Source organism: Porites lutea, chromosome 4 (genome assembly GCF_958299795.1).
Source record: "Porites lutea chromosome 4, jaPorLute2.1, whole genome shotgun sequence".
In the NCBI taxonomy this organism is placed as follows: domain Eukaryota; kingdom Metazoa; phylum Cnidaria; class Anthozoa; order Scleractinia; family Poritidae; genus Porites; species Porites lutea.
In genome coordinates, this window is record NC_133204.1 from 11,426,377 (window position 1) to 11,444,530 (window position 18,154).

Here is an 18,154-nt window from a genome sequence, read left to right on the forward strand (position 1 = left end):
TAACTACGATTGGATAGTAGGCAGATCTAGCAAAGACAGCGCAGCGTCAAGCGAAAACACGATCCGGTGCTTATTTTGTTGTTCTGCCTTTAGTCAGAGAAATTGGCCAATAGCTGAACTGCGTGTGTAAGGAACTATCCCAGAAGCAATTACGGTTCGAATTTCTGCTCCAGTCCTCTTCTCGTTTCTAAAGTGACGAATTGAAGTCTAAGGTTATCGATACTGCACCTCATTCCCAGCCCTTTCAGATAAAGGACATTTTGCCTCACAATTTTTACTCGCGACTATTTTTTGACATCACTGGTGACTTATGCGCAACAATCTAACAACGCAAAGTTATTACTCCAAAGAGCCCTTAATCAATTTTAGAATATTCTGTATTTTTAAACAAAGTTTTCCACTCACTTTTTACTCTAGCGAGAAGAAGCAGGAGGAGACGTCGAAAGAGAAGACGAAGACGAGCCAGGCGACGCCGCAGAAGAAGGCGAAGGCGGCGAAGGAGGAGACGTAGATGTATGTATCTCGACTCATTTGCTTGTGCCATGAGGGCTTAAGCCATTCACCTGATAATTTGCACAACTGCTATATCGGTGTTCCAAAACGAAACAATAGAGTTCTTTAGATTCTAGACGACAAGGAGGACGAGATTTTCTCAATACTAAGTAGTGCGCGCGCGTGAACCAGCGTCATTTTGGCGGGAGGCCGTAGGTTCAAACCCCGGCCAGACCAACACTCAGGGTCTTTAAATAACTGAGGACAAAGTGCTGCCTTTGTAATAACATCTACAAACGGTTTGACTTTCTAGTCGTCTCGGATAAGGACGATAAACCGTAGGCCCTGTCTCACAAGCCCTTGCACATGTAATAAAAAATCTGTAGGACGTTAAAGCGCCCACACACTCTTCGTAAAGAGTAGGGCACGTAGTGCCCGGTGTAGTGGTTTATCTCACTTTCACACTCATGTATGGGGGCATCATTACTCATTTCTTCATTACTTGTAAACTGCAACTTAAGCAGTCTGGCAAAGTCCCCCAACCAGTGTTGTAAATTATCCCTGAAAGGCTCTGAGGGGAGTGGATAATATGATATTTACATTTACATTTACACAGCATGAGGCCACGTGAGTGAAAACGCTGTATTATTCTATGATTTTGTGAGCATTTACTCCATCTGCGTTCCGAGTCTTCTCTTCCAATCCAAACTTATTGCAATTTCTGATATTTTCCGGCCGGTCGGTACAATGTCGATATTGTAGTCAACTTCACACATGGCATAAACCGTTTAGGAAGAAGAATAATATTAAGTTGTTTATTTCAGGGCGTAAGATGCGACGACGAAGAAGGCGAGGGCTTAGCCGACGTAAGTGGACATCGTAGTCAACGTATACCGTAAACTACTTTTTAAAGGTAGCAGCCAGTCAGGGAATACCTCTGAACACACTCATCCGCATTCATATCGTGCGCAAACAGAGCTTTCCACGGTTTTTCAACTTTTGACATGGACAACTTACGAAAAATCCATCGACTTCAATGAAAAGAGCGCCCTTAAATTAGTAAAACTGCCAAGTTTGAAAGTGATTTGTTGAAAACTAACGAGGATATGACTCCTCAAAGTTGCGAAATTTTACAGACGTTTTACTGAACCCCTCCCCCCCCCCCCCCCACACACACACACAAACGTCTATAAATTTTGAAAACTTAACGGAGCTACGTCTTCGCTCGCTTAAGAGGTATCACTTTGAAACTTGGCAAATTAATTCATTTCAAGGTGCACTTTCCAGTGGTTTCGACGGATTTTCCCTAACTTGGCCATAACAAAAGTTTCAAAAGCCGTGGAAAGGTCTATTAGACAATTTGATGAAGGCATTGCTGCTTAGATGCCATTGCATTTGGATATGTTTTCTTTGGCCTTATCAAAAGGAGTAATCGTGTAAAATTAATACATGAATACCTTGCGAGTGTCGTTATAATGAGCTAATCGCTTGAGACTGAAGTTTTGTTTATTCTCCGTTTAAAGTTTTCATTGTCAAAAAGGATTTTGTGCTCTTTCACCACAAAAAAATTAATACATCAGATTAAGATCGATGAGTTCTAGAGAGATACCCATGTTTTCATTCTGTTGTTACGCACTAATAGATCATTTTAGCCTTAAAACATTTTTTTGGCTTTTACAGGCCGACGATATGTGAGGTATGGAGGAAGAAGACGTCGCGTTACAGTGAGAAGAAAGTACTTCTTCGGACGACGAAAGAAACGCATTCGTAGATTTAGGAGAAAGTTGAGGATTTACCTCAAGCGCAAATACAGGCGAATCAGGGGCACGAGGAAACGCTGGAGAGTGCGTATCCGCAGAAGATGGTGCGGGCTTAGAAGATTTGGCCGCAAATGGTATCTTAGAAGGAGACGAAAATGGAAGCGTATCCGACGTGTCAGGCTGGCATTACGATACGGAAAGAGATACGCACGGGTCAAGAGGCGAGGTAGGACATGGCTCTTACGGCGACGCAAGAAATGGATTCGTGTGAGACGCCGCGTTCGTTGCAGCATACGGGTCCGTGGTAGACGGGTGAGAGTGAAGCTGGCTGGTAAGCGAGGCGTGAGGATCTTTAGGAAGGGCCGCTATGGTAAACTAAGGAAGATCCGTTTTAAGAGTAAGTTGATAAGAATATTATCTATTGCATTATGTAGTAGTAGTAAAAGGTTTGAACCCAGGAGTCATTTCATAAGTACGTGGAGTATGATCGTCCGGGTGATCGTAGTCCTGAATAGGACTGTTATTGACAGTGACTGACGTTTTGACAACCTGTGGAGAAGTCATCTTCAGAGTCAAAATAAATTAAATACTATCAACGAACGTGATACCATTTACTTTGACGCTGAAGATAACTACCGCACACTTGTGCAAAGCATTATCCTGAAATATTATGTAAGTAAGTAGTATTTAACTTAGCAAGTTATATGTAAGTAGGTATTAAAGCTTTATGTAACTAAGTAAGCACTATGTAAGTAAGTCAGCATTATGTTTGTAAAAACAATAAAAATTAAAAAAAAAAAAAAAAAAAAAGAAAAGAAAACTTCAGTCACTGTCATCAACACAACACTCACCTGAACGATCCTATTTTACCTATTTATACTACTGCATGAGAAATTTCTGCAATTTGATTGGCTTAGAGCAGTGCTATTTCAGCTTAATTTGAAATACGTAGTAGTATGAAAAAAATAATAGCATGATTTGTGCGTGATATTTGGCATAAATACCACTCGTGATATTTCAAAATTGTCCCAAATTTCACTCGCCAAACGGCTCGTGAAATTACGTATAACAATTTTGAAATATCACTGCAAATCGTGCTATTACCTGTACTAATATTATGTGGTCAGTGTTCAAGGCTTCGGTAACTTAAAAGGAGACACACACAACCCGATGTTAATAACCATGAAATAAAAACCCCGGTGGTATGAATAAGGTTTCATCCCAGTGAGGGTTGATGGATTGAATCTACTCTGATCAATTTTTCCCAAGAAACATGTTTTACCAGTCCCATGGTCCTTCTTTATGTGCTGGAGTTTTTCTCTTTGTGGTTATTGATATCGGCATTTACAGCACTGTGGTTCTAAACTTTTGCGTTTGTTCCCCTGGATATTGTTGCTTCCATGTTAATAGCTGATAACAGAACTGTTCTTACTTTGTTCTTATTACTTGTTAGTTCGCAAAATCTAATTATCTTAACGTATGCGTTAAAATGCTTTGTTAACTTGTCAAAAGAAATCGATTATGTCACTTCCGCATAATTACATCACAGCGAATATATAATTTAATCATCCTAAGAACCTCTACAACGGATTTTCATTACACGGCTTACTTCTTACGGTCGAATTCTTTATCTTCTCACTTAGGAGATAGCATTTCTGAATCTCAATTCCAGTTTGATTGGAGAAACATCTCTTTATTCTTTTCTCTCCGTTTAGGAAGAAGAAGAGGTTGGCGCTTGAGGAAAAGAAGACGACGTCGAAGGCGGCGAAGACGCCGTAGGCGACGAAGAAGTCGCCGACGTCGTCGAAGAAGGCGTCGGCAAAAAAAGCGAAGTACGTAAGGTGTCCTTGCTTGGCGGATAGTTGATGAACTTTTTAGAACGAATTGTGCGCATTTCAAAGGCAATGAAAAGCAGACAGGTGTCTTATTCAAAATACTCTTTTTTCGATTCATTAGCCCCTGGTGAGGAATACTCTTGATAAAAGGTGTCGCACGATGCCAGGCTTTACTTTTTAGACTGGTTTTTGAAGCTTTCCATGAATGGGACAGAGGCTTTTTCAAGCAATTATTTTTCAATGATTTTGTCCACCAAAACTATTAAGTTACCTTTATTTTTGTCGTTGGATTTTCTTGACTGTACCATCGTCAAGCCGGCTTTTTGCATTGTCGTAAGCCGTGAATACTAAACGCTTTTGCTTGTGTTCCATCAGGTACACTTTGCTTGATGCGCAGTGTTGTACGCAGAAACAAAAGATGTGCATCCCCCTCAAAAGAACCTGATACGGTTAAGTGAAGTGGGGCACTTAGACTGGTCATAATACAAAACCCAGCACGTGAAAGCGCCACAGAAAAACGATGTCTTTTGTATGCAGCAATGCCAATAACCCAGTGATTTCACGCGCGCGCAGGAAATGTTAAAGCCAAGCAATGAAAATTTTCGCATCAGATAATCTTATCGCACATTCCAACGAGAATTGAAACTGTCTTAAATTTGCAATTTATCTTTAATTGGCACAAGTGTAAGTCTTGCAAATCACAGATCAACGTAGTAGTTCGTAAGCTGTCGCATATATTAAACTTGTCTGTATCAAAGGTCGTAATTAAATAGCTTTTGCGTCGCCCTTTACCCGATAGGGTTTCTGTTCACACACAAAAACGGTTGTAGCGGAGCGCCCCGCCGATCTCTAAAGCAGATAGTCACATATCCGATAGCTGTTCACACTATAGCAGATAGCTTTTGGTGGCACCACAAAGAGCTACCGGTATAGTGTAAACGTACCCTAAACTACAACATTCACTGTTTCACTCACACCTTCTTTCTCGCTCAGGATGGGGTGGTCGAAGAATCGTTTTCCGCGGTAGACGACGACGCGTGAGAAAAGGCAGAAGACGATGGACTGTGCGATACGGTAGACGTCGTTACGTCATCAAACGAAGAGGAAAGAAGTCAAGGGTATACTTTATGAGAGGCTGGAGAATCATTGTTCGCCGGCGTGGCGTTCGATATTTGAAATACGGTCGCTCATGGCTCCGCATAAGACGATACGGCAGAAGATACCGGGTCATTTACCGCGGTAAAAGATATCTCATTTTCCGTGGAAAATCCAAATACCAAGTGCGATTCCGTCGAAAGTGGAGGTATATTAAACGTCGTGGTAGGAGTCGTTACATTCGGATCAGGAGAAAATGGGTTCGGGTAAATCGACGAAGACGTTATTTTATGCGATTTAAAGGACGAAGACTTGCAGTGAGGAGAAGAAGAGGAAAATTCCAACTTAGATGGAAGAGACGATGGCTAGGAGGGAGGCGCGCGCGCTACGGAAGGCGTCGCGTGCGAGGTAGTAACGAACAATTTGTTTGTAGAACAAGCCGTAACACTTAGTTCTAGAAAGAGAAATTTTTTCATACGTAATGATCATCTGCATTCAATACATTCAAAATTATTTGCATAGTAGTGGATAGTCTGAGGGAACTTTCGTTACAAAATGGTAGAACTTGTTTGGTTTAAAGAGTGATAAAATTCAGTACCATGAAACTTGTTGCAAGAAACAGAGTGATCTGCGTTGTCTTGGCTGTTTGTTTTAAGTTTAAGGTTGTAGCGGCGACGACTCGAGTGCTAGAATGATTAAGATATCTTCTCCTTTTTTTGTTTGACGTTGAAAATATACCTTATATGGATGCATCGAAAAATAGAACGAGGAAAAGAAAGACAGTCTCAACTGTCGTGACTGCCGGTGTGGCAACAGTGGGTGGATACACCTTGATGCTTGTACCAACGTTTGGAAGCCTGCTTAATTCGGCAAACTAATTTAAAATCCTGATCGTTTTTTCGTTTTGCCTTATTTTTATCTAATTTTCCTTCGGCGAGTGTTAGGTGAAAAGTCGTCGCATTACAAACGTAGACAACAAGATTCAAGACGCACCCATGCTCATTGACGGCTGTTTCCAAGTAATTGGCAATTAATTGGCTAACTGGCAATAAACTACAGAGTATGGACAGGCATGACGTCTCCTGTAACGCCCAGGTCAAACGCCTTACTTCATTAGCTAAAGCTATTGTTCTTGCTCATTAGTATCATATTAGGCTCATGTGAATCACGGCGTTTCACCCTACTGTTCTTCCACTGACAAAATTCACAGTCCTCTCGAGATAACATCGTTATATGTTACCAAAAAGGTTTTTCACCTGCTCTGGTGAAGACATTTAGTATAGAAAATTCCTTAAGTCAGAGCAAAAATTAAGAAAATGAAACGGAAATTAATGCTATTTTCTCCTGAAATTCTGCAAGGCCGGCGAGGTAGGAGACGAAGAAGAAGACGGAGGAGGAGACGAAGGCGAAGGCGAAGAAGAAGACGAAAGCGACGTAGGAGAAGAGGCAGAGGAAGAACGCGAAGGCGTAAGTTTTCTCACCAATACCGCAATAACGAAACTATTCTTAGGCTTGTCCAATCGTCCAAGGATACTTTTCAGTTAACCTTTACATCATAAGTAATTATTTGTTAGCTTTCTGTTATTCCAGTAATACTGCTGATCTGAGTCACCAAAAGGGAATTAACGAAGGTCCCGCATGTTGTTCAGCCAAAAAGGTGTCTTCGCGGCACCATTTTGACGCAGGAAGGACCCTCGTGGTACCTGGATATATAAAGATGCCACCTTAATGTTTGCAAAGTTTTAGAATTATGACAAACTGTTATTCCCAATATTTAAACAGCATTTACCTTTTTGACTCGAGCAAGAGTGCCGGAAATGGCATCTAAATTAGCTACATTTCCCTTAGAACTAAGTAAAAAATCTTGTTTAAGACGCTAAGCAAAAAAGCCAGCAACTGTAATTTTAAGAAAGTTTGCTGCTGGACTTAGGTAATGAATACATCGCAGTTTTAGTCCTTACTTTGCATTTTTGAAAGGCAAGAGAAAAAACTATAAATTTGCAACATTTGATGTGAAGATTGTTAAAAATTTTAAGTTCTTTATGTAAACGAAAAGAAAAGGGGAAGAACTGCGAATTACTGTAGTTAAAAAGTGTCTTTTGACTTATACAGGTAGACGATGTATCAGGTATCGAGGTAAAAAACGAATCGTGAAAATAAGAAGAAGGTACTTCTTTGGACTTCGCAGAAAAAGACCTATCCGTAAATTTAGGAGAAGACTTAGGATTAGGATCGGTAAGCGCTACAGGAGGATCAAACGCTGGGGAAGACGCTGGCGCGTCCGTATGAGAAGAAGATGGCGCAGGCTAAGACGGCGTGGACGCTATTGGTCTTACCGAAGGCGACGAACGTGGAAGCGTATCAAACGTGTCAGGCTGGTTTTAAGACTCCGAAAACGGCTCCTACGGGTCAGGAGACGAAAAAAGATGTGGTACTTGAGGAAAGGAAAACGTTGGAGGCGCGTGAGACGCCGAATTCGCTGCAGCATACGTGTCCGTGGAAAACGCGTTAAAGTCAAGCTGATAGGTAGAAGAGGTGCGAAGATCTTCAGAAAAGGTCGCTATGGTAAAGCAAGAAGGATCCTCTGGAGACGTGAGTTGATAATGATGATTTAACTGAGGTTTGTGAGTAGCTAACCACCTATCCCTTCCCTGAAGTCAGCACTTAACACTTACTTCTCACTTAGGGCAAAATTGTGACTTAGGGGAGGGGTAGGTGGTTAGTTACCTAGAAAGCCCAATTAATCCGATGATTGTTGGCTTGTTTTGTGACGTCATAAAAGCTCAGTCAACTCTGATCTTACCCATCCTCCCTACTCGGACATTTTTCGGGCCATTTGTCGGACCAATAAGATCCTTCCAAACATCCCACAGTGGGGCTTAACAAAAAAGAACAAATGTCCCGTCCCGGAAACGAGGCAAAATTAATAATCTCTTGAAAAAGCTAAAGCAAAAATCTGTGCCGAAATTAACTGAAGGATACAGATGAACATCAACAGATGGTTCAATTTAAATTTTTTAAAAAGAAAACAAAACCTAAGAGATTTCATCGATAATTTGCGGGGAATTAATGTAACTTAACCCTAAGAGAGGACAATGAAATGCTATATTTTTTCCGCCAAAAATAACAGCATTTTTCCCGAGAAGGAGCTTAAAGCAAGTTTCTTGAAGAGCTTTAATTTTGCAAAATATTTTAATCAATATGCAAGTGAAATTGAATATTTTCATATTATTACTGGATGATAGCTGCCGGTTTCATCAGAAAAAAATCATAAAACAAAGTTTGTCATCACTGCGCCTGTAAAAGCTCTTGAGCCACCCTGAAGAAATTCTCAAAGTGCAGTTGTACTACTAATTTGCGAAACGAATTATTGATACGCATTAACTGTTACAATTATTTTTTGTTCGCCCTTTGAGGCAATGTTTGTTTCCTAGCCTTCAAGAGGAAGGAAGCGGTTTATTTCATTGAATGAAAAAGTTAGAAAACGTTTAGTCATAAAAAAAGTAACAAATGCTTGTTTTTTTAATGGTAGGACGATACGGCCGAAGAGGACGTAGGGGAAGGCGTAAGTATTATCTTCTTGCAATATTTAGAACGGGCTTAATATCCGACTACTCTTTTCTAAAGGAAGTCCAATGCCTCTGACATTTAATCTCCATGGATGCACGACTGATTCACTCCTTCCTTTTCCGCCTCATTCCCATTTTTTGCCATCATCCATTCCACATCCATTTTTTAAATTTCTGTTCTTATTCTCAGGCCGTAGACGAAGAAGACGTCGAAGGCGACGACGGGGGCGTAAGTTATTCCTTTACTTCGTTACTTCATTTCTTAGGGCCTCTTCACATGAGCCGGATTGACCGGGCTGGCCCGGTTTCAGAGATTTCGCCTTGCCTTTAAATCTTTTGTAAAATGTTTGATGAGTTCATATGAGAGGGCGGGCTGGCTCGGTCCCCGAGAAAAACCGGGATCTCGTTAAGCGGGCCAGAAAATTTTGCCATATGAACACTTCACCCCGGTTACCGGGATGAAAGCGGCAAGAATTCGACGGCCCAGATGGCATCGTGTTGCTTTGCCCACTGTATTTTCCACATCATAAGCATCCCATTTAACCGCAGTGATACAGCTATATGAGTTGCCAAAGCTACGATAGGTGCAAAAGTTATAACTTTGTGTTTCGCCCTAGTTGCTTTGTTTCACGAATTTCGCGCCAGAACTCGTTCCGACCTTTTTTCATCTCGGGAACCGGGCTGAAATTTCTCATATGAACCCAAGCTTAAATTGGTCCCGGTAACGGGGCAATCCCGGTCAACAGGGCTCATGTGAAGAGGCCCTTGTAATTAGCTACCGTATTATTTCATTGGAACCTTTTCTCAGCAAGTGGAAGCGATATGTAGGGGTCAAAGCACAAAAAGTCATCTGCAAATTTATTGGTAAATACAATTCACATTAACATGTAGTGATTTTGAACAATTTTTATTACTTGGAAGGAAGGTAATAAACCTGTAAAACTAAAAAAGGTAGAAATCTCATCACTGATGCTATGATCGGGTCACCTTGCCAGCAGATCCTTTCATTTGCTTGCTTGATTTTGGCGTACTCGAGAAAGACTCTGCGTGAATTGAGTAAGGCCTTTTTTGAGCATGTTCGGCATGTTGCTAGGATATAGTCTCAAACCCAGGCCTTATAGCCGTGCGCCTGGTACAGCAGGCTCGGTTATGACCATCGGTTTATCAATAAACTGATGCTCGCGCTCCTAAAAACCAGTACGACGAGAGTAAACAAGATTGACTAGTCAATCAGCAACCTCCCTTTCTGTTGTCTCAGGCTCATAATCTCATGATCGTGATCTCTTGCTAATTTTATCAAGGCTCTTGAAAACTTGCCACCTTTAATACAATCACTATTCTCTCTCTGCTGAAAAGGTCAAGAAATTGTCAATGGAGCTTTAGTTTTTTTAAAAAGAGGCTTCGTCACGCGATTTTCTATCCTTGGCTGAGGCTTTGTTCGCATCAATTAAATTCCAAAAATCATACCCCAGTTTTGTTACTTTAGACTATATTTCGGCATTTTAACTGTTCCTGTCGTCTGTTGCAATGAATGGCAAGGATGCACATGGAGTTTTTTAATGTTATGCTTGCACCAAAAATCACCAAAAAATTATTATGGCCAGTACTCGCTAATGAGGTTTGTTTGATATCGTCTCATAACTCTACAGGAGGAGTAGTTTGTGTATGGGGAAAAGTAATAAGCCTTTCACTGCCAGAATGAATGATGGTTGACTTTGACCACTCTTGACAGTGAAAGGGTATAAAGTAGTGACTTAGAATTGACCTAATACAACAGTATCCTCGTGACATAACCCCTTAAACGACGATAAGCCAAGTAAATGAAAATACCTTAGATTTTTTCGAATTTCCTTTTAGGTAACCGAAGACCAAAGATTCTCTACAGGAGGCGTATCCGGCCAATACGACGCGGGCGCCGTGGCATTAAATTCAGAATAGGACGTCGCACCTTCCGCTTTGGTAGAATAACATCCAGGGTAAAAATCTTCTTCCGAAGAAGATGGTACCGTCCCAAGCGCTTCGGACGCCGTTGGAGAATACGCGTTGGTAGACGAACTTGTCGCGTCATAAGGCGCGGAAGGTCATGGCGAGTGAGGTATGGAAAAGGATGGATTATTACCAGGAAGTTCCAGTTCCGTGTCGGACGTACATACAGGACTGTCACCCGACGCGGACGTTTCTATTCTATGCGGTTCAAGCGTCGTACTGTAAAGTTTAGGTTCTACCGCCGTCGATTCTTTAAATTCAAAGGAAGGCGCATCTTTATAAGACGATCAAAGCGAATTGGTCGAAGGAGGTACTACAAGTTCAAAGTGAAGGGTGTTTTGATCAGTCGAAGAAGACGCTTCCGAAGACGAAGGCGAATTAGATGTAAGTGCACTCTCTTACGGTGGCGGATTCAGATTATTTGGGAGCAACAACGACGGCGAAAGCAGCGAAAACGTCATTATTATAAAGACTTCGCTTCTTTTCCAAACCTGTCGCGATTATTCCGCCTCGTGTAAAGTCTCAAATGTAGGTGACGTTCCCAGGTCAAGAGGGAGAAAAAAATTTGTCGTCTTGTGTTTATGTCCTCAATAAAACGTCGCTTGAGGTTAATTTCACGTCGTGGTCGTACAGTGACGGCAACGAAATGTACAAGAAAGGTTGCTGCAGGTGCACAGTTAAACCTGTCGCTTTTTTGACGTTCTCATTGCTGTTGCCGTCGTGGTTGCTAAATCTCTCTCTTTTTAAGTGAGTGGGGCGGGGGGCAGTCATCCAGACCCTAAGATACGATGGTGCGCCCGGCCTCGAAAATAATTTTTCTTGGCTTTGGGGCTTCAATTTGGATTGAAGATAATGTGGGTGCTGGACTGGGGTCACCCAGGTCCGTCCACTGGATTTGCCATCCTGAGCTTAATAGGCCTCTGCGAAAAAATACCATAATATCCTCAAATTACCGTTTTGGTCGAGCTTCAAGTAGCCTGAGAAAACAGCCGACATTTGGCGACGCTACCACTAGTTTTCCCGCCAAATGACGTCTGAGAAACGAGCGTAGAAATTCCATACTGATGACACGTCACTACCCAGATTTGGGTAGTGCTTCTGATTGGTCGTACCGCGTAGGAAATTTGATTCAACCAATCAGAAGCACCACCCTGCTCTGGGTAGTGACGCGTCATCAGTATGGAATTTCTGCGCTCTTTTCTCAGACGTCATTTGGCGGGAAAACCAGTGGTAGCGTAGCCAAATGTCGGCTGTTTTCTCAGGCTAAGCTTCAAGTAAATCTGACTTTCACTTTACCATTTGTTCTTTGCACGAAGTGCACGTGCAATGGCCGATTTGCAAGATTTTTTTCTATATCAAGTCTACGTTTAAAGAAGTCTCTGGTATGTCAGAAGCAAATACCTCGAACTTGCATTCGGGTCAGAACATTTGCTCGCTTCTATTTGAGGGATCATGGTTATTGATATTTGCATTGTGGAGTCAGAAACAGGCCCAGATGTGGCAATTTCTTTTTCACCTATTATAATTATTATTTGTATAACACATGTTGGTTTTATATTATATTATCTGCGATTTTGATAACTAAGTGGAGTTTATTATTATTGTTTGCAGTCCGTAGAAGAACCTACGCTAGGAGACGAAGTAAGTCCTTTTTCAGTTTGCAAGATATATATGAGAAACTTTATTTTCCATCGAAACAAAGGCTATTGGTCTCGAAGAGTCCCGCAGTTGGTAGTCTAATTATCCCTTCACTCACCTACTAACTTTGAATAATTAAGATGAAATCCTATGGTGTTACCATTAAAATGAAACCACTTAGGCAGAACCTTTTCGTACTGCTATTATTTTTTTTTAGGATTTTACAAAACAGAGTTTTTTGGTGAATTTTTCTGTTGGCCACCTTTAGGAGTGAAGTGGTTAAGGAGCTCAACTAGACGGAAGCAATTACCCCTCTTTGCCAGATGAACTGTAATGAGAGGCAACGATCATATATAGCTGATATAGCTTCTGACAACAACCCGCATAATATCCCCCTACCCCCTTCCCCCCATCAACAAAGCATCCTAGTTTCTACAAGCAATATTGCGGGTCTGACGAGGTGTTAACCTGCAATGAGAGGAGGCGTAAGACGACTTGAATGTATGCAAGGACAGCTAAGAACCACTTTAAAAAAGGTGTCCTTTTCTAAAACAAGCAGGACTTGTATTGCACAAATGTACGCTTTTTTCGTTGAATTCTCGGTCAATTTTATGATGGAGAAGAAAATGATGTTTACTGTTGCGGTGCTAATCGAGTCGTTTTGTCATATTATTTAGTGTAATTTCAGAGGAACGCCCTTTAGACAATTTGACTTCTTTTGAATATTACCATTTATCAGGACGAAGACGACCAAGATTGCTGTTCAAGCGTAAACTTCTCAAACTAAGACGAGGAAGGCCTGTATTCCGTGTGAGAATTGGCGGACGAACGCGGATTTATCGAAAAATCGGGCGACGAATGAGGATTAAGTGCCTTGGCCGTTGGCGTCGCTTAAAATTCCGCCGAAATAGGTGGAAGGTGAAGATAGGCACGTGGCGAGGTATCTTAAGGAAAGGTCGTCGGTGGTATGTGCGTAACAAAAGGCGTTTAATTCGCCTTCCTCGAAAACCCAGCACGCTACAAATTCGTCTCCACAGACGTTACAGACCAGTGATGGTCCGTGGAAGGCGATATTTCGTAAAATTCGGTCGGCGATATCGAGTTCTTAGGCGCAAGTTTACATGGTTCGCAAAATACAAGGGACGAAAACTTACGGTAAAGAGAAAAGGAAGACTTGGCTTTGTTCGTTTTCGCGGAAAATTGTATCGGGGAAGAAGACTTCGATTCATAAGGCGTCGAAGAGGTACGAGGTGGTATTTTTTTTCTCTGTGTATCACTCTGTGACGAACCTGAAATACCGTAAATCCTCTATTAAGCCCCCCCCCCCGCTCACTCTAATAAGTTCCCCATCTATTTTAAGATCTTCCCCCTTTATTCTTATGATATACTGTATTAATCAGTTACGACTTAAACGCGTTACGTGGACTAATCCGGTATGATTTATCCAAGTTCTCGGAGTTCAGATTTGTTTTTGATCTTCGGCTACATTACCTCCACCTGCATGTGCCTGAGCTTTTCCCTTTTGCGTTCTAGTTTTTATGAAGAATTGATACCATCATCTTTGCTAAATTAAATACCAACCCTCCCGCAAAAGCTACCTCATCAAACTTGCTTGAAATGAATCAGCCCCCGGAGGCGTAATAGAAGATTTACGGTAGGCCGCTTAGCAGTTTTTAATGATGTAAAGGCTTGAACGATTGTATCTTGATATGAATTTTTCTTGAGAAAGATTAACTGGTCTTCACATCAGTTTGACAAAGAAAATAGAGAGATTTAGAATTACGTTTATGGCAAATGGCAAACCTCAGAATCAAGTTGACCATTTCTGAAATTATGGTAATAAGCAAATAAAAATCACAAAAATTAGTTATTTTAGATGAACTGATATGAAACTTACTCAGTTTTGTGGAAATATAAACAACAGGTAAAGGGAAAAATTCGTCACGTGGTACAAATTGATCTTTGCTGTTTGCCGTGATTGTGATTCGTAGTCTCAATTATGCGCTCTTACCACTGAGGTACTGTGAGTGTGCCATTTATTTTTTTACCGAGTTCCATGCTTAGCCTTTTATGATTACAATGTAATATTGAACCCTGTGCCATTTTCTTTAAATAGATTTTAAGTTTACTTTGGTCGCCATCTTTTAAAAGGGTTAAACCTAACATAAAACCTGAATTATCGCACTCAAACAACAGTCACTGGCAACATCTATTTAGCAAATAAACTTTGTTGGACTGTTCATAGATGGTGTTTCTTTTCCAGGACGCCGTCGAAGGCGAAGGAGAAGGCGAATTGTTCGAAGGCAACGTCAAAGAAGGCGTAGACGGCGAAAGAGGAGGCGAAGACGGCATAGACGACGCAGGCGAAGGCTAAGGCGAAAACGAAGGGCCTTGAGACGTTCTGTGATACGTGTCTTTGCCCGTGGGGCGTGGAGACCTGCCCTTAGAAGGAAAGGAACAATGAGAGTCCTTTGCGGGCGTAGATGGAAAGTATTGAGGTAAGTAAAGATTGTCGGTGGTGCCTACGCGCGAACAAAAATGGTACGACTGCCTGGCGCTTGAAAACCCCTCAAATCAATACACAGAGTCATAAACAGATCATGTTCCTAATTAAACATGTGAATATATTGACCTCAGATAGAGAGCAATTGGCTCCCAGCGTTCAGGCAGATCTCAAATCAGGACTTTCTATCTCCTGTTATGACGGTGTGCTATTGACATAATTTGACCTTCAAGCGCCAAATTGTTTTCTCCTGACGTGACTTGGCTGTTAGTGTTTCTTAAGGGAAAAATCCATCTCCAAAAATTCGGCTTCAGCTATATTTATCGCTTAAAATTTAAAAATTTCTCCGTTGCAGATATCGAAATGGCAGAGCTAGAGTTGGTAGAAGAGGGCGATGGTTTAGCATCAAAAGGAAAATCAAGGTCTTCTATGCGAAAAGATGGAGACGCCTGCGATTCATCCGTCGGGTAACCAAAATACGATATTTGAAAAAATACAGAACAGTCAAACTGGGAAGAGTCAGTGTTATGCTCAGATACAAACGGAAATGGATGACGATTCGCCGACGAAGGAAACGCAGGGGGTATAGAAGAACCAAACGCCGACGCAGACGCAGGAGGCGAAGACGAAGAAAACGAAGGCGTCGACGAAGGAGACGAAGACGAAGGAGGAGGAGAAGACGACAACGGCGACGACGACGAAGGCGACGAAGGACGCGACGTTGTTGCGGAATACGTTTCCGCTATAGACGAAGATGGAGAAGAGTAATCAGAAGAAGAGGAAAGCTCTTTTTCCGTCGGGGGAAACGTTTGACAAGAATAACGTAAGAATTTTCACCAAAAATGATTCCTTTAGCCAAGTTTTCATTGACGCTAAGGGGACATATTTCAGTAAATTCGATATCAGAATATTATTGAGATTTTATCTGAACAATTTTTCTATTAACTAAAAAGAAACTGCTCAAGGTTTTGTGATATTCAGTTTTTGAACCCCGCAAAAATACTTCGCCGTCTTAATTTTATTCTATTTTGTTTCATTACACTATTTTTTTCTGTTGGATCGATGGCTTAGATCTTGTAAATGTCAAAAGTTCACTTCGGTATACGTTCTGTTCTTTTCGTTTTGGCAGGATCGTGGTTAGCAAAGTATAAAAGAGATCTCGCATCCTATAGTAACAAACATTTTTCCTTGGTCATTTTGAAATATACTGTCAGCTGGAAATATATGAGATAGGTCTGGAAGTGAGAATTTCTTAGGGGTCTGAGACAGTCTGAAAGTCCGAGAATTCTCGGAGGATCCAATCGCTAACTGAAACTCGAGCGGCTTCCCAGTATTGCTCGCTTTCAGACCTCGGACCAGCTGACCGCGTATTTCAAAATTGCTGCAAAAGACAAAACATGAAGCAAGCTATCTGTATTCAATTATTATTATTATTATCATTTACTGGATGTGAGTCTCCTGTACTTTCCTTAAGAGGATTCGGATATGAGCGCCCCACGTGATCGAAGTCTAAACGTTCTCTGCGACGATTTCGCTTGTCTAGTCCCGATTTGCTCCCCAGGGTAGTGGGGGATCAAAAGGTTCTTTTAATTAATATATTACTTCTCACGAAGAAGTTCCTTGAAATAAGACAAGTCTTACGACCGACGGAGCATAACCAACTATCCCACGATATTGCTTAAATAATTTCAGTTTGTCTCACCGACAATATATTTCATTTTTTGGCTTGGCGGAGTAAAGCTTAGTGCACTATGTTTGTATCTTTTTGGCGTTCATAGATACCGTAGACGCTTGTTGTATATAAAACGTCGTCGTGGCTGGCGCCGAATCCGTGGAATACGAAACAGGTTGAAGTTTAGAGTTGGAATTAAGTGGAGAAAGGCAAGAGTTAGGCGCGGAAGGTTGTGCGTGCGACGAGGACGGCGATATAGGAGGATAAAAATTACCAGAAGAGGAACTGTGCGCATCCGGTACGGACGAAGAGGAAGACGACGGTGGAGAAGAATTACCCGACGAAGGGGAAGGAGAAGAAGGCGACGAAGAAATACTAGAAGGGTATTGAGAAGGCGGAGGCGGAGACGAAAAAGGCGTAGACGCAGGCAAAGACGGCGGAGGAGAAGAAGACGGCGTCGGCTACGCAGAAGAAGAAGGCGAAGGAAACGAATGAGGAGAGTGAAACGAAGGAGGCGTCGCTGCGTGATGCGTTACCAATATCGCCGCGTTTGGAGAAGAGTCTATCGCAGACCTGGTGGTTTTAGGATCAAAATAGGAAGGAAATTGAAGCGATTCAGGTAGTCATAAAAGTAACTTTCTTTTCCTTCTTAATGTTTTTTGTAACTTACAGGTACATTGCGATCCAAAGAAAATCCGAAATTACCGCCTTGTGCCGAAATTACGTGCAGTTGTAAGAGGCACTTTTACCGTGATTATTTATTGTTTAATTTAGGGGGTTTCTTGCGGCTTTTCCCGGAAAGATCGATGTTGACATGGACAATTTTCACGTTAAGTGAAATGGAAATGGAAATCTAAGGCCTAGATGTAAAGAACGGTGTATACCTTCAGGAATAAAACACCAAATGAAATATTCCTCAAATCACACCTGAATTTCCAACATAACATGAAATCCTGCCATGATCGACAGTGATTATTACCGCAGTAACTCGAATGAAGCCGTAAGAGTGCCTTATTTACCTCGAAAATTAATTTATGTATTACCACGGTAAACTAAATTCACGTTAAATTTATACCGCGGCTTTTCTACGGTAGGAAATGCCTTTTACCTTGGCCGGTATGTGTAACCGCACCATTTTGCTGGATTTTTCGGTCTGAATTTTGGAAAGTATCAAACAAAAGAATCCATTTAGGTAGATTACTTTTTCTTGCAAGAGGAACTTTGCTTGTTTGTTTGTTTGTCTATTTTTCCTTTATATTTAAGATTAAATTGTGGATTTAAACTTTTGGTTTCTACTCTGCGAGAGATATGGTTTGGAATAGGTTGCTGGCACGTTTCCAGGAGGGATAAATGGATGCAAAAAAGAGGATCTCAGTGCAAGACAAAGCTTTTTTAATAACTATATTAGTCTAAAATTAAAATTTGGTCCTACATCGTACGTATATAGGTACGAGATTAACTGCTTTTCCGCACTTCAAGTCTACTTCCTGTATAAGTAACATCGCTTTCATCATTACAACTTGACTAAGAGGGAATCTAGTCAGGTAATGGCGGAACGTTTTATACAGAAATAAATTAAAATTCATTTTGATTTCTCAACTTAA

The 18,154-nt window shown here is 41.4% G+C and overlaps 1 protein-coding gene across 1 annotated transcript in view; it reads left to right on the forward strand.

Annotated features, from left to right (window-relative positions):
- The window catches only part of LOC140934194 (uncharacterized), a 32,958-nt gene extending 15,785 nt beyond the window's left edge, over positions 1 to 17,173 (forward strand). The window contains exons 16-29 of the mRNA XM_073383864.1: positions 2,173 to 2,649; positions 3,968 to 4,084; positions 5,081 to 5,607; positions 6,542 to 6,649; positions 7,295 to 7,318; positions 8,715 to 8,747; positions 8,942 to 8,980; positions 9,673 to 9,676; positions 10,609 to 11,121; positions 12,349 to 12,378; positions 13,115 to 13,618; positions 14,639 to 14,873; positions 15,234 to 15,701; positions 16,657 to 17,173. Of these exons, the coding sequence (XP_073239965.1) occupies positions 2,173 to 2,649; positions 3,968 to 4,084; positions 5,081 to 5,607; positions 6,542 to 6,649; positions 7,295 to 7,318; positions 8,715 to 8,747; positions 8,942 to 8,980; positions 9,673 to 9,676; positions 10,609 to 11,121; positions 12,349 to 12,378; positions 13,115 to 13,618; positions 14,639 to 14,873; positions 15,234 to 15,701; positions 16,657 to 17,173 (3,596 nt within the window). The remainder of the gene's footprint in view (positions 1 to 2,172; positions 2,650 to 3,967; positions 4,085 to 5,080; positions 5,608 to 6,541; positions 6,650 to 7,294; positions 7,319 to 8,714; positions 8,748 to 8,941; positions 8,981 to 9,672; positions 9,677 to 10,608; positions 11,122 to 12,348; positions 12,379 to 13,114; positions 13,619 to 14,638; positions 14,874 to 15,233; positions 15,702 to 16,656) is intronic.
- Positions 17,174 to 18,154: the final 981 nt, after the last annotated feature.